The sequence below is a fragment of the Oryx dammah genome, unplaced genomic scaffold, assembly GCF_014754425.2.
Source record: "Oryx dammah isolate SB20612 unplaced genomic scaffold, SCBI_Odam_1.1 HiC_scaffold_11232, whole genome shotgun sequence".
NCBI lineage: Eukaryota > Metazoa > Chordata > Mammalia > Artiodactyla > Bovidae > Oryx > Oryx dammah.
Window position 1 is genome coordinate 34,652 of NW_024080625.1, and position 16,170 is coordinate 50,821.

Consider the following 16,170-nt stretch of genomic DNA (forward strand, 5'->3'; position numbering starts at 1 on the left):
GGGCCCAGACGCTGGCCGGCCCCCCACTGCCAGCCTCACTGGCTTCTCAGAACAGCCCTGTGGCCCGGGTGCTCAGTCACCTTTGGGGTCAAAGCACTGTGCTGAAACACCCGAATTTTAAGTCTAATGGTTCCCAAGTTGGATGTGGATCAGAATCCTCTGGGAAAGAAATCTATCAGATTCCCCGTACAGAATCGTAATATCTATTGGAGACCGCACAATTGTTTTTAAGCCCCGTGGGTGATTCAGGTGGAGCGTGTCTAGGAACCAGTATGTGGAACCAGCAAGTTAGTGCTGTGTGCATGTTGGGGGGAGGGAGGGTCACATTATTGCACCAGAACCTTGGTGCCTCTTCTATATGGCAGATCCTATCCTGAACTGAGTCTGTGGTGCTTTCTCCATCTTACCAGAAGGTGTCAACGGAGGGGTTCCCCACTACCCAAGTGAGACTGCCACCTGGCTGACAGCGATTGTACAATGGCATCAGAGTCCACACCCCAGTCTCAAGAGATGTTAAATTGCAGGGTGGAGGGGGGCTTGGAGGGGGGGAACATATGACTTAGAATCAATAAAATAGGATGTCTCCAATCAGGGACACGATGAGGGTTAAATAAGTTAGTGTAGATAAAGTGTTTGGTCACATAGACGGTCGGTCAGAGTTCATTTCCTTCCCTTCCCTCTTGACAAGAACACCCTATAGCTGATTCCCATCAGGGATGGCTGGCCACTGGGGCTTGGGCAGAGCACTCATGGCCCTCACAAGGAAGCTCAGCCCACAGCCAGACATTTCACAAGATTAGACAGCTTTTCCTCATCCGTAAGGAAAAAGATGGCTTGCCGCCACCCCCGCTGTGGGCTGCCTCCCGCTGCCAGCAGAACTCACTGAGCTTAAAGGCCTCCTCTAAATGTTCACGGACTTTTGCTCAAACTTAAGTGTAGAACGCATCATCGTTAAATCTTATTTTCTTGGCTCCCGGCCATCCTTCTGGTTCCTTCTGAGAGCTGTTTGGATCTCAGTGTGATCATCTGATGAATGAGCTCTCTCTCCTCATGTGTGTCATCTGGAAATAGGATAAGGATGTATTTCTTGTTCTCATCCAAGAAGGGAGAGAAAAACAAGAGATAGGACAGGACCAAGGATGGAGTTCTGTGCCACTGGTCTCGGGGACCAGCTTCCGGCTGACCTCAGCCAGAGCTTCCAGCTCAACTCATCAAGGCGTGTGAGGTCCTCCCCACACCATCCCTCAGCTCATCTCCCTTTGTCTTGCCTCCGTCCTCCCCCATAACTAACTTTGCATGCTTAGCTGTTAGTTTATACACAGAGGTAGGGGCCAGAATTGATACTGCTAGACATGCGTGAGCCTTAGCTGCCAGGAGCAGGCAGGAAGCACCTGCATGTTCAACTAAAGAGGCAGGTGGGTGAAGGCAAAGCAGAAAACCAGGCTATCATGAAGGCTAGGGAGCCGGGCATCCATCAGGGCATCCAGCGCAGCCAAGTCAACAGAGGAAACCGTCCATCTGGAACATACGGGCAGGGTCAGGACAGATCAGAGGTGGCGTACGTCCCAGCGTGGAGAATTCTGGAGGCAAAGGCAGGACATGGGCAGCGGCCCTCCTTGAGGCTGCCTTCACACCAGACACGGGCATTCTGAGACCTGGTGCCTGGCATCAAAGAGGGATTCTTGCAGGACCCATGCCAGCTGCCAGCCACGCTGCTTCCTCAGCTCCAAGCTGAAAGCCATCTGCTTAATAATCCACTGGACAATCTTGCTTTGGAGTGACCAGTTTGCAACTGTCAAAATCTGCATTTTTGCCTTTCTGATTTATCTCCAGTTCCTCATAATTTCTCCCGGATTGCCAGCCATACGTGAGTGGCCATAATTCCATTTGCTCAGGGTCCTGGCATTAACTGCACATAGGGCCAGAAGTCAGACTTGTGAACAATGCCTCTCTCAGTTCGCATGGTATTTCTTTCTTCTGTTCCTGTTGGAAGGCCATCCTCAGAGGGGAGAGGATGGCCACACAGTTGCTGCTGGGCATGCGGTTCTCCAGGTGAGTGACAAACTCCAGCCTCCCAGGCAGCAGCAGCCGTCCCCACAGGGAGTGCACAAGCGCTGCTGCCTGAGGACTGGCTGTGGTCCGGGCACCTTCCATCCGAATGTGAGGCCCTCTGTTCCCCACAGGGACCACAGCGTGCCCACAGCCCCGGAGCCTGCAGCCCCATGTCGCCCACCACCCTGAAATCGCGCCCTTTTTGCGGATGACTCTCCCCAGAACAGAGCACTTAAGAGTGCAACATCTGAAGCCTGAGGCTGAGAGTCAGCAGACCAGGTTCCAGCCCTAGTGGCCTGCCGACTCGTTAACATCTCAGAGTCTCAGTCCTTCCGTGCAGAACAGGAATAGCAATAGTTTCTCCCAGCTGGGTTTTGTGAGGTTTGCGTGAGTTGAAGCATGTAAGGGCCTGGATGCAGGGCTGGCTCCACTGTAGGACCCCTGGGGCCAGCACTGTTACCATATCGCTTCCACAACTGCAATCTCTCCCTCTTTATCTAAGGGACTGATCTAAGGATCAGTCTTTTCTCTTGCCAAGAAGGGAAATGTATTTGGAGCCTGAGCTCTGTTGTCACCCATCTCAATCCCCGCCCTGCTCTAGGAAAGTAGCATCTCCTGTTTTCTAACAAAAATGGCATACAAACACACATACAGTCGATTAATCTTCGACAAAGGAGGCAAGAATATACAATGGAGAAAAAACAGGCTCTTCAGCAAGTGGTGTGGGAAAGTTGGACAGCTGCATGTAAATCAATGAACTTAGAACACTCCCTCTCACCATACACAAAAATGAACTCAAAGTGGCTCAAAAACATAAGACATGGCACCATAAAAGCCCTAGAAGAGGACATGGGCAAAACATTCTCCGACATAAACTGTACGAGTAATGTTTTCGGTCAATCTCCCAGGGCAATAGAAAGAAAAGCAAAAATAAACAGATGGACCTAATCAAATACCAGCTTTTGCACAGCAAAGGAAACCATAAACAAAATGAAAAGACAACCTATGGAATATATTTGGAGAAAATATTGCAAATGATATGACCAACGAGCTTAATTTCCAAAATAAACAAACAACTCATACAACTCAACAACAACCATAATCACAGCAAAAAACAACCCGATCAAAAAATGGGCATTAGAACCAAACAGACATTTCTCCAAAGAGGACATACAGATAGGCAACAGGCATATGAAAAGATGCTCAACATCACTACTTGTTAGAGAAATGCAAACCAAAACTACAATGAAGTACCACGTCACACTGGTCAGAATGGCCGTTATTGAAAAGTCTACAAACAACAAATGCTGGAGAGGGTGTGGAGAAAAGGGAACCCTCCTACACTGTTGGTGGGAATGTAAGTTGATGCTGCCACTATGGAAAACAGCATGGAGATTCCTCAAAAAACTAAAAAGAGAGTTGCCAACAATCCCACTCCTGGGCAAATATCCAGACAAAACTCTAATTCAAAAAAATGCAAGCCCCCCTATGTTCATAGCATTACTGTTTACGATAGTCAAGACATAGAAACAACCTAGATGTACATTGAGCAATAAATGGATAAAGAACAGGCGGCGTGTATGTATATATGTATATAGGAATACTGCTCGGCCATAAAAAAGAATGAAATAATGCCATTCGCAACAACATGGGTGAAACTAGAGATTATCATACTGAGTGAAGTAAGTCAGAAAGAGAAATGCCATATGATACCACTTATATGTGGAATCTAAGCTATGACACAAATGAACTTATCTACAAAACAGAAACAGACTCACAGACACAGAGCACAGACTTATGGTTGCCAAGGGGGAGGGAAGACAGGGGAGGGAGGGAGTGGGAGGCTGGGATCAGCAGATGCAATCTATTATATATAGCATAGATAAACAACAAGGTCCTGCTGTGTAGCGAAGGGAGTATATTCAATATTCTATGATAAACCATAATGGAAAAGAATATTAAAAAGATTGTATATATATATATGTATAACTGAATCACTTTACCATAAAGCAAAAATTAACACATTGTAAATCAACTATACTTCAATAAATTAAAAGAAAAAAAATAGCGTTCATGCCTCCCTTTTTCCTGCCTGAACACTTTCCAGCACTTGCATCTTTAGCATTTGATTTTTCCCCCTTAACAGGAAGTGCTCCCCTCCGTCCACTCACAGACCAAAGGCCGGCCCTTTGGTCTCAGTCCGGCCTCCCGAAATCCACGAGATGAGGTCACTTCTTTGTGTTGCCACCTGGTGGTCACTGGGTCCGCTCTGAGCTTTGCTTAGGGCTCCATGGCTGCTACCGACCCCACCCTGTATGCCCTTCCCTGGTGGCCTTGCCCACATCTTCTCCCTGCAGAAGGGACCGTGGTTCCACCCGCCCCGCTCCCCAGCCCTGGCATCCTCCATTTCACCCTCACAAACCTAGGATGGCGAGCACGGTGCCGCCCTTGAGCACCTCCATGGAGCCAGAGCAGACAAAGTAGAGGGCCTGGAGGGCGTCGCCCTGGTGGATGAGGTACTCGCCCGGTGTGCAGAAGGCGGGCCGCAGGGCCAGGGACAGCGCCCGCAGGCAGCCGCGGCTGGCCGCCTCGAACAGGGGCAGCTGCAGGACCTCCTTGTGCAGGTGCATGGCAATGTCAGCGCGGAGCTCGTCCGGGAGGCTCTGCAGCAGCTGCGGGTGGCACCAGGTGGGGAAGGTCAGAGTGGAGAATGGGGGCAGCCTCCCGCCAGCCCTTTCCACCCGGAGAGCCTGGGGAGCAAGGGGAGGCGTGGGAGGGACCGGCCTCCCTCCCCTCCAGCAGCCCTGCTTTTCTCCACCAGGCCTTGGGCTTGGACGTCAGTGAGCAGGGCCTGTAGATCTAACGATGGTGGAGAGGGGCCTCCGAGCCGGCTTGGCTTCCTTCTGCTCCTCCCCGCTGTCTCCCCAGGAGAGACGGAGGCACGGAGGTCAGAATGCTGCCTCCCTTGCCCTCCAGCCCGCTCCTCGGAATCTTGGGCGGAGCGCACGCTCCTGGAAGGAGCAGAGGCTGGAAGGGCCGGCCCTGGAGGCCCGCGCACCTCTGTAGTGTCGATACCGTTGTTCACCGCCCAGGTCGCCTGGAAGTACTCGAGCATGCGCTGCTTGAGGGGCTTGGGGATGCGGTGGATGCGGATGTAGTCGCGCAGGTCGCGGGTGCGGCTGTGGTACAGAAAGCGGCGGGCGTACATGCGCTGGATGATGGCCGTCACGTTCCCAAACACCACCGCGTGCATCAGGGCTGGGGAGGGGGGCAGAGGGGTCACCTCCAGGACCTGCCCAGCCCGGCCTGCCACGTGCTGGACACATCTGTCCCCCCAGCTCCTACTCCGCCCCCAAGCTAGGAGAGGTACCGGCTGCCGGGTGGCCTCTCCCGGCCCTGGCCTCGGGCTCCCTGTTCCTCTAAGGCAGACGCACCTCGGGGAAGGACCTGGGGACCCTGCGAGGGGTGGGGAGGCCGGGGCCCGACCGAGGTCATGAGTATGGGAGGGGGCCCTGGACCAGAAGCGGGGCAGGCCTCACCGCCGATGAGCATGGTGCAGATGGAGAAGATCTTCTCCGTGTCCGTGTTGGCGGACACGTTGCCGAAGCCCACGCTGGTGAGGCTGCTGAGCGCGAAGTAGAGGGAGGTGATGTAGGCGCTGCGCAGTGAGGGGCCGCCCAGGAGCTCGGGCCCGGTCCTGTTGGCCTCGCCGAAGCTGCTGCTACAGTTGTCACTCTGGCCCGAGCTGTTCCCTGCGGCGGGGCTCCGGCCCACCAGGTAGTAGGGGGTCTCCAGTCGGCGGGCCAGCTCCTGCAGCCAGCCTGGGGAGAGAGCAGGATGGCGCTGGTGCACTGCGGGGACAGGAGTGCCTGCTGCTTCCCCTGGGGTGAGGGGGCACTTGGCTGCAGATCCACCCTCATGCTTCTTCCAGGTGCGGTCCTCCTCTGCCAGCCTTGCACACCCCATCCTCCCTTGACCCTCACCAAGACAAGCCCATGAGGATGAGACTGTCATCTCCCCAGACGGTGTCTCTGGGTGCCGAGCCTGCAGTGAGGAGCGCTGCACCCTCCTCCCCACAGTGGCACTAAACCCAGGCAGTGAGCCCAGCTAGAGGGGGCACAGGGGCTGGAGGGCTCGGTGTACCAGCCACAGCCTCACTCCCAGGCCCCCCTCCTCTGCCTGATCCTCCTAGACTCTTCTCACTTTTTCTCTGAGCTCCGGAAAGCCATCCTCCATTCAGTCCCATCCTGCCCCACAACCACACACACCACCCAATCTCGTGCACATGTTCTCGAGCACAGTGACACAGATGTGTGCCTATACCCCATTGAGGCTATAGCTGTGCTCCACACAGTCAAGAAGACAAGGACACACATGTGAGCACAGTCCCAGGAGCACAGCTATGCCTGTGCACACTTGGGAGAGAGACAAGGACACACAGGTGCTTGCACACTGACTCCCAGGTAGGAGAGGGACACACCTGCATGGACATGAGCACACAGGTAAGTGGACACAGAGGCTCTGCACACACACAGACACAGGCCAGCCAGGGACACTGCAAGGAGAATGAAGATCACCCCAGTCTCCGCATCAACCCCACGTTCTCTGGTTAGACCTTAGAGGGAGTGGGACTGCGTAGTGGTGTCTCTCAGGAGCCCACAGCTGCCCAAAGTCACTCAGTCCTGCTGGAGGGATGTGGGAATTCTAAGGTGTTAGATGAAGGTCCCCAGGGCCCACAGAGGCCCCAAGAGTCCTGGCAGAGGTGGGGGCCACGGAGAGCCAGGGAGAAAGGGCAGCTCTAGCACAGGGGTCCAGAGGGTGGGCTCAGGATCACAGGCTGCAGTTGGACCCACCTTTCCACGTGCCCCTCCCCAGGCCCCTAGTCCACACTCACCCTAACACCACACACAGAGCCCCCTGTGGTCCTCACACCCCTCCTCTCACCCCCAGCTCTTCATTCAGTAACCTCACACATGTGCCAGGAGCTGGGGGACCCCCAGGAGCTTCCTGCAGAGGAAAAATGTACCCAGCACCTGAGGGCCCTGGGGTGGGGCCCAAACCCATGTGCTAGAGTTAGACGACTTCCTGAAAGAGGGGGCACTGGTGCTTGGTCTCGGAGGATGGGTGGTTTTGAGATAAAGAAACTGAGAGGGGCTCATTCCTGATCTAGGGAAAGGCCTGGACTAACCTAGATCTGGCGACAAGTATAGACAAGTAGCTTAGCTTAGCTAGAATGTGGGGTTCACGCTGGGGAGCAAGCTCCAGGCTGAGGAGTTGGGGGTATATGTGAAATCCTGAGGCAAAGTGAGGACTTGCCCTCCTGTTATTTGAGACGTGAGAACACGAGGAAGTGCACAGTCGTTATTTAGGTGGCCTCCGAGGTGAAGCCCGTTGCTGGGGGAGGGGGAGGGGGCTGGAGGCAGGAGAAGGAGCAGGATGAAGGGAGGAGCCCCTCCTCACTTAGTCTTCGTCCTGGGGCGTCCACAGCCTCTGATGCTGGTGGTGGGATACTGCTTCTGCTCGTGGAGGGTCAACTGCAGGGGCTGTTCTGAAGGCTGATGGTATTCCTATTGAGAAATGTCCCCAAACGACCTCCCTCAGTATTTAGCACCATCTTTTGAAAATCCAGCCCATCTCCACTGGGCTAATGGGACTCTGGGGTGGGAACGCTGTGTCCACACCCAGGGCAATGCAGGGGCCCAGAACCAAGGCAAGGAGGCGGAGAGAAGGCACCTCCCACCAGACAGAGCTGGGCCAGCAGGGGGCGCCACTATCTCCAACGGACATCCCTACCAGGGTGGATTTCAGCCCGCCTGGGTGTAGCTCCCACCGTTAAGGGTAGTTTCCCTGGAGACAGAAGGGGCAGATGCAATTGTGAAGGACTTGGAAATTCCCCTAAAGTGAACTAGTGTGTGTGTTAGTCGCTCAGTCATGTCGGACTCTTTGCGACCCCACACACTGTAGCCTGCTAGGCTCCTCTGTCCATGGGATTCTCCAGGCAAGAATACTGGAGTGGGTTGCCATTCCCTTCTTTAGAGGATTCCTGACCCAGGAATCAAACCTGGGTCCCCTGAACTGCAGGCAAATTCTTTACCGTTTGAGCTACAGGGAAGTTCCTAATGTGAACTAGTACCAGCCCTAAACTGAAAAATCCTCTGGAACTTAGGGTTCAAGGTATGATCTGCAAAACAGTCAGAAAGCCCCCTACAACCCCCATTCTCTCCATGGAAGGGTGCAGAGCTCCTCTGGGAGCCAAAGGTGCTCTTCATGTCATCTCAGCAACCCCTGTGAGGTGGTCAGAAGGGAGCAGCCACATGGACGCAAGACTCAGGTGTCTGGATCCGGCTGGGGAAAGCAACTGGCCCCAGGGATTTGCAGAAGTCTCAAGAGACTTGGGTTCGATCCCTGGGTGGGGAAGTTGCCTTGGAGTAGGAAATGGCAACCCACTCCAGTATTCTTGACTGGAGAATTTCACCGACAGAGGAGCCTGGCGGGCTAAAGTCCATGGGGTCACAAAGAGTCAGACACAACTTTGGGGTCAGGGCTTTGCGTCACTGTTACTGATCTCCCAATCCTCTGACCTCAGGGCTGCCTCTGCCACAGCCTCCCTCTGGGAAGGGCAGGTGCCAAGGAGCTGACACTGTCCAGAACATTCTGGTTCCTGTGCTCAGCAACTAGAGCTTTGGGGAATATCCAAGTGGGCCTCTGGGCTACACACCAGTCTCCATGGGCTTTGTGAACGGGGGAGGATTCGCAGAGGTCTCCTCATCCCCGGGCACTGATCAGAGCACGTGTCTAAGGCCACCCTGGACTCTGGGTGACCGACCCCAGAAAGGAGCAGGTAGTCATAGGGGGGCGTCTGAGCAGCTGGCCTCTCGCCCACTGACCGGAAACGGGGCCTAAAGGCCAGTTACCAGGAAGTTGCCGGAGGGCTGGAGGGTGTGGGCGGAAGAAGGTGTGTTCAATTTTGGAACAGAATGGTCTGGAGATAGAGAGGATGGAAGCTGAGATGTTCACGCAGTGGTGCCAATGCAGTCGCCCAGGGAGATCAAGGCTGGGGAGGGGTCTGAGGAAAGCCCGGGGCAGGAGGAGGCCTCATCCTGGGGCAGAAAGGTAGCTGGCAGGGTCAGGTGCTCTGGGGACTTCAAGGGGATAAGGGTTTGGTCCCAGAAGGTCACTGCGACCTGCAGGGTGACATTTTGGGTTGAGCGGTGGGGGTGGAAGCCCTCCTGGCAGGAGTTAAGTCGTGAGTGGGAGGTAAGCAGAGGGAGGAGCTGTGAGCGTGGAGGTGAAATGAAGGAGAGTGAAGACACTGGTGGGGCGCAGGGAACGGCTGCATTTCAGGCAGGGGGAGGCTGACGCGGGTGAGAGAACATGCTGCTGGAGGTGAAAAGAGCGGGGAAGGGGCCTTAGGAGCCACGGTGGTGGGGAATGAGTTTCCAAGAGATTGGTGGGAAAGTGCCAGGCATGCGAGGAGCCCCTGACCATGGGACACCATGGGAGAGAGGCCTCCTGAGAGGGGTGGGCTTCCCAGGTGGGCAGGGAGCAGAAGCAAGTGCCATAGGCTTGGCCACGAGGAGGCCACGATGGGTGAACAGCCTCTCCTAGGCAGCCTACCAGGCTTTTTCCACAATAAGGGGCTGCTGGAGAGGGGCCCTGCCTTGAGGGGGAAGCTCTGACACACTCCCCTCTACACATACACACCAGCCCCCGTCTCCTCCTCACAAGCACACACAGACTTGCACACACGCCCCAGACACACAACTGTGAGCATGTACACATGCAGGCTTGCACACATCTCTCTGACACCTTGTATCAGCTCACAGATGTCCCCTGACACACACTTGAACTCACATTTCCCTGACACACACACCCTTGAGTGAACAGATTCCTTGGGCACATGTGTACACACACACACACGCACGCAAGCAGCCTCCAGTACCGATCTCTGGCAGCTCCGAGGCACTGCTCTCAATTTCCCGCTGGCCAATGTAGAACCAGACGCAGGCCACCCAGTGGGCGAGCAGGGCAAACACGGCCATGAGCAGGGTCAGCACCACGGCGCTGTACTGCGAGTAGCGGTCCAGCCGAGGGAGCAGGCGAAGCAGCCGCAGGAGTCGCACTGTCTTCAGCAGGTGCGCCCCGAAGTACTGAGGTGGGGGAGGCGGGGCGGTCACCCCAGGGCGGGCCTGGCCCATCCCGCCCCCGAGCCCACCCAGCCCAATCGCACTGACCACATTGACCTTGAAGGCGTGCAGCAGGTCGAAGGGCAGCGCTGCAATGACATCCAACAGGAACCATGTGGTAACGTAGTGGAGGCAAATGGACTTGGGGGCAAACACCACCTGGCCTGACTTGGACACGAACGTGGTACGGAAATTCAGCACAATGTCTGTGGGAAGTCAGGGCGGGACTCAGCGTGGGTTGGGGAGGAGCCACACTTTTCTGGGCCCCTGGCTCAGTATGTGACACTGGCCTGGGCCCTTTATATGCATCGTCTTAGTTTTCACAGTAACTGCAATGGGCAGGTACTGTCACGCCAATTTGATGGTGGGAGAAACAGGCTTGGAGAGGCTATGACTAGGTTGCGGTCAAGTGACCCATTAGCAGTGGAGACATATGGAACCTAGGTCCTATTTTAAAGGCCACAGGTCATAAACAAAGGGAGGGCCAGGGGGACAGCAGGGGGCAGTGGAAGCCATGCAGGCTATCCCCACCAAAGCCTGAGGGTCACCAGGGGTGGGACGCACAGAGTGTACATACCGAGAATGAAGAGGACCTCCACAGCCAGGTCGCAGACACTGGGGGGGCCGCGGGCGGCACTGGGCTCCCGGGCTGTGCTCACGCACACGCTGTAGGGCACGGTGACAGCCACGTAGAGGGTGGCCAGCAGGATGAAGCCATCCCAAGTGGCCCTCAGCGCCCCACAGTGCAGCAGGATGAAGGGCGACTTCCGGATGGCGGCTACCTTGTACTCAGGCAGATTTGGCTTCTCCCCAAACACCCCCTAATGAGAGGCAGGGCAGGTCCAGGCAGGGAGGACAGGAAATTGGCACAGGCTGAGTTTGGATAGAGTCTGGCCTCCTTTCTCTCCCTGCATTCTCAAAACCACCTCCGACACAGGTTTTAGAGCAGAAGACTGAGCATTGGGGAGCTCCAGTGACTCAGCTGAGGTCACACAACTGCTTAACAGAGGAGCCAAGACTGAGCCAAGGGCCATCTGACTCCAGGGTCCAAACTCCTCCTTTTATCTTTGACAGCTCAGGCAGGTGACATTCTCGCCACAACTCCCAAAATGCTAGTGGAGCCTAAGTGGCCCCCTGAGCAGTCTCTCGGTGGTAGGCTCCATTCCCTTTCTCCATCTCCTCAGCCTGCCCCCACAGGGCCCCCCTCCCACACACACCCTAGCGCACAATCCACCTTATTGAGCTTGTGCTTGCCCTTGGGCTGCTTCTGCAGGTGCCCAGACAGGTGGTAGAGCACAGCCCGGCTCCGTCGCCGGTTGGCATTGAAACCTTTGGATCCAGCCCGGCCATATCGGCGTCGGCCACCACCTGCGAAAGAAGAAGGGCTGGCAAGAAGGACGGAGAGGGGCACGCACACACTTAGCCCTGGGGTGTGGGGGCAGACGCCTGGCACTGGCCCAGGAACTGGCTCATTGACTAGTTAGACTGTTCAGAGCTGGGGCTCCTGCGTTTCTCACTTCCTAGAGTCATTTGCCAACAACCCCAGCAACGAGCAGTGCTGAGGGTGCATATGGACCCTCCTCCCAGTGCCTTCTTCTAGGAGGAGGTTTGGACCAGGGCAAGGCAGGAGGGGATCTCCACTAGGAAAGGCCTGAGAGAGGAGTGGGAAGATGGTACCCAGAGTGGGGGAGTGCCGGGCTAGCAGGAGGCCATGGGGCAGAGTTGCTGCAGCCCACAGCTGGGGGATGGGAAGAGTATCCCAGCATTAGCAAATGGCAAAGAGGCCTTGGGGCAGCTTCCGTTAACAGCTCTGTGAGCTGTCCAAAGGGCACTTCCAAGCCCTGAGAGGATGCAAGAGGGACTTAAAAGAGGGTTTTGGCTAGGGCTCCCCAGACAGGTTTGTATGAAGAAAAGGAACCAGGTGGGCCTCCCTAATCAGTGGGAAAATGGTACTTCATGGACACTAGTGGAATGTGTTTTTTTAAGTTTCTTAGTAAAGTTGACTTCAAAACTCCAGCTTTGGGGACTTCCCTGGTGGTCCAATGGTTAAGACTTTGCCTTCTAATGCAAAGGGTGTGGGTTCAATCCCTGGTCAGGGAGCTAAGATCCCACGTGCTTGATGGCTAAAAAACCGAAACATCAAACAGAAGCAATGTTTAACAAACTCAATAAAGACTTTAAAGATGGTCCAAACCAAAAAAATCTTAAAACAACAACAACAACTCCAACTGTCTCAGCAAGCTTTCCCACCTGGGCCTGCAGAGATGAGAGAGCCACAGGCTTCTTAGCCAGCAGAGCAGGAGTCAGTCAGTGTGGGTAGGGTGGGGAGCCCTCAAGCCCACACTGGGTGCTATGCCCCCCCGCCAGGCTGAGGTACCCAACAACCCAGGCAGAGCAGCCAGATCAGCGGCCCCTGGGCACCCACCTGACTCCTTCCAGCTGTCAGGCCCCCCTCGGTTCTTGGTTTCACTGATGTCCTTGTGAGAGACCAGGAAGAGGGCCACCTCCCCTTTCTCATTCTTTATGGGTATCACATCCAGGAGACACCAGAACGGGAGCCCTGGGCATGAAGACACAGCTCAGCTCCCATTTTCCGTGTTGCCCAAGACGACAGAGGGGCCATTGACACCCCTTAGTTAAGGCACAAGCCAGCTCCACTTAGGACACTCAGGCTCGATTGAGCAGGGACAGGGAGGGCAAGGGAGAGCAGAGCGGACATTCAAACATGTGTGTTCAGAGATCTGTCCTGCTAAGTAAGATGGGCAAATTCTTCTGCTGGGGGAGAAGGTGGAAATCCAAGTTGGTAACTAGAGGACCAGCTGAGATTGCGGTGAGGACCGAAGAAAGGTGGAGAAAAACGAAAGGGGAATGTGGGAAGATGGGATGAGACGGGGAGATGAAGATGGGAGGGACTGTGGATGGGGTGGGTGCCAGGCTGGGTGAGACCAAGAAAGTAAAGCAGGCTGGCCAGATGGCCCCTCACCACTCTTCCGGTACAGGATCAGCTCAGCCTTGAACTCCTTGTGCTCATCCAGGGCCTTGCGAATCTGTTGGCGGACGAGCTCACTTGTGTCTGGCCCATAGAGGAAGGAGCAGGCGCAGCCCCGCTGCATGACCTCGGCCCGGGAGAAACCCGTGAGGTCACAGAAGCCATCAGAGCAGTAGACCACGGGGAAGAGCCCCGCCACCTGGGCGTTGCCCAGCACGAAGTTACTATCTGCAAGAGAGCACCTCTCAGAGGGGGTGTGTGGTGAAGGGACACAAGGCCTACTGCCCTCCTTTACCACTGCCTGCCATCAAAGGAGGGTGTGTGACAAATCTTGGGACTCCTGCCTGTGAGTATTTGGGCTGGGGGGCTGGGGGAGGGTTAGGACAGGAGCTGTTCATGAACTGGAGTTAGGGTGTCGCCTGTGTGTCAGTGCCCTGCAAGGACCCATTCTCAGCATCGTGTGTGTAAGTGTATTTGAGAATTGGCATACCTGAGCCCTGAGGCTGGTGAACACAGCCCTGTGTGGGTGCTCTGCTCTCTGGAGTGTGAGCTGAGCAGCTGGGGGTAAGCAGTGGGACTGAGGATGTCTGCAGGAGAACTGCAGGACCAGTTCTAGGACAGCCTCAGCCCCACCCCAGCCTCGGCCGGCCAGGTTCGCTCACCTGCCAGGTGCTCAGGTGGGCTATTTGGCTCCTCCCATTGAGTCTAGCTGGGAGAGGCGATTCGAGCCATCATCTATTCTGCACTCTGTCTGAGCCCCAGCTGCCTGACCTGGCTCGGGAGTTAGTGAATGTGATCCACAATGGGAGTGTAAGGGTGGTAGCTGAGCTCTGGCAGCCTGGAGCCAGGAACGTATTGCGGGGTGGGGGGCACTGAATCAGCAGGCTACGGGAGCCAAGTGCAGGCAAAGCAGAGGGAGAAGGCTGAAGGGGTCCTCAGAGAGGGGCTTCCACCCCCTATGAGGAGCCAGAGACTGAGGTAGAGAGCTGGGAAGCCCCACCGGGGCGGGGGGGGGCCCCGGGTAGTTTGAGGGAGGAGAAGGAAGGGAGCTCTCACGACTTTCCAGGGCTCAGAGCCATAGAAAACCATAATTCAGAACTCTGGTTGCCTTCTCCAAACTTCCCCAGTCTTGGTGGGAGTCACCAAACCTGTCTATTTGGGGATAGACGGGCTCAGTGGGTTTAGGCAGTGAGGTGAGCTTGAACCAACAGTGCTCTCCGGAGACCGGTTTACTCTATCTTGGTTTGCAAACCTCTTTTCTAAATCAGTTTTTTAAGCCACCCGGCTGTCTCTGGACGCTTCCTTGCCTCACTCCCCAACCTGCCAGTTCGAGGGTAGTCGATGGGACAGCGCCAGACGCAGGGATGGGATAGATTAGATTAAGTAGCTCCGGGTTCGCTCCCCCAGGCACAGACAGCATGCCCGGCTCCCAGACTGAGAGTTCTAGTCATTTCGCCTGGCCTGGGGCAGCGTTGACTTTGAATTTTTCAGAAACGGCATCTGAAAGGAGACGGTGGTCCCAGCTTAAAGTGGGGCTCGGGGAAGGGAAGGCGAGAGCAGGAGGGCTCCAGTCTGAGATGTCAGGGTACCGGACTAGAGGGAACCCTGGCTAGGGACAGCTGGTCCGGGAGATAGTGGGACGAGGGTCGGGACTCACGCGTGCCGTCGAAGCGCGTGGCGATGGTGTCCAGGAAGGTGTTCTGCGGCGCCAGGAGTCCCCGCATGGCCGGCATCTTAGGCAGCCAAGGCCGCCCGCCCCATCCCTCCGGGGCGCGGGAGCTCAGCGCCGGGGGAGGGCGCCCAAGTCGGCCGCCCCCCGCCGGGCCCCGCGCCCCCTAGCGCAGCCGTCGGGGGTCGATGCCCACCCCGGGCTCGCAGGTCCTGCCAGCCGCCCGCGCGCAAGGGGGCGTCCCCGCCGTCGGGGCCCGGAGCATGGCGCGCTGCTCCTCGCGCCCTGGCAGCCCACGAATCCTGGACTCGCGGCTCCGCTCGCGCTGTGCTCTCGGCACCTTCCGCTCGCGGCGGCTGTAGCAGCAGCTCCCGTTTCGGCTGCGGGTCGGCTCCCTCTCGGGCTCCGCTCCGCACCGGATCCCTGCAGCTCCCTCCGTCTGTCGGGGAGAAGCGGCAGCCTCCCTCCTTCCCTCCTGCGCCCGCCGCCAGCACCGGGGTAACCATGGAGACGGGGCACACCCAGGCAGGGCCGCCTCCTTAAAGGGACAGGCCTCCCGCCGAGGGGATCCCCCTCCCCTCGGGACCTCGTGGGGGCCTGGGAGGCGGCGCCCTCCCTCCCTACCCGCGCCAAGCGGGCCGCCCGGGCCACCCCAAGCCGCCCCGCCCGCCCTTCGGAGAACGACGGGCAAGCGCTTGGTCCCGCTCGGGCTGACTCAGCCGCAGGGGCGAGGCGTCTTTCTCTGCAGCAAGGGGGTGCTCAGAGAGCCTGGCAGCCTCTCCTCCTCCGGAGGGACCTGGGGAGAGCTCAGGCGGGGGCTGAGAGGGGGTTGCTTGTTTTAGAAGAAGCTTTTCCCTTAGGAAAAATGTAACGGGAAAGGGGGCTGGGCCAGCAGGCGGAGGTGGTGAAGACCGGTGGTTGGCGGAAGCTGTGGGGCAGGGGAAGTCTGAAAGGAGATTTGGTGGATGGGGTCTAAGCACAGCTTCTGGGCATCCGAGTCTTTTTAGCCTCTACTTTACCCTCCGGGGAATGGATCAATCCCTCACTAAGCGCATGTCAGCCTGGAGCGGCGGCTGACTGGAGCTGTCAGGGAATTGGAGGGTGGGCAGTCTTGGAAATAAGATTTAGACGCTCTTCGTGTGTGATTGGGAGGTGGAGGGGGTAGGGAGTGGAAAACAGGTGTGTGGCGATGGGGGCGCCCCAGAACCTTTGTCTTGCCCCTACATTTCTTTCGGTCACCCTTTGCCGCTTCCAGGCTGCGATGAAGGGTCAGG

General features: G+C 56.6%; 1 protein-coding gene across 2 annotated transcripts in view; it reads right to left on the minus strand.

The window, feature by feature from the left end:
* Positions 1-14,960, minus strand: part of LOC120861351 (potassium voltage-gated channel subfamily H member 3) — an 18,546-nt gene extending 3,586 nt beyond the window's left edge. For both annotated transcript variants that reach the window (XM_040237000.1, XM_040236999.1), the window contains exons 1-10: positions 14,885-14,960; positions 13,222-13,455; positions 12,664-12,798; positions 11,473-11,606; positions 10,816-11,059; positions 10,287-10,444; positions 9,995-10,202; positions 5,592-5,873; positions 5,111-5,310; positions 4,475-4,724 (exon numbers count right to left, since the gene is read on the minus strand). In XM_040237000.1, the coding sequence (XP_040092934.1) occupies positions 4,475-4,724; positions 5,111-5,310; positions 5,592-5,873; positions 9,995-10,202; positions 10,287-10,444; positions 10,816-11,059; positions 11,473-11,606; positions 12,664-12,798; positions 13,222-13,455; positions 14,885-14,960 (1,921 nt within the window). The remainder of the gene's footprint in view (positions 1-4,474; positions 4,725-5,110; positions 5,311-5,591; positions 5,874-9,994; positions 10,203-10,286; positions 10,445-10,815; positions 11,060-11,472; positions 11,607-12,663; positions 12,799-13,221; positions 13,456-14,884) is intronic.
* Between the last annotated feature and the right edge of the window lie 1,210 nt (positions 14,961-16,170).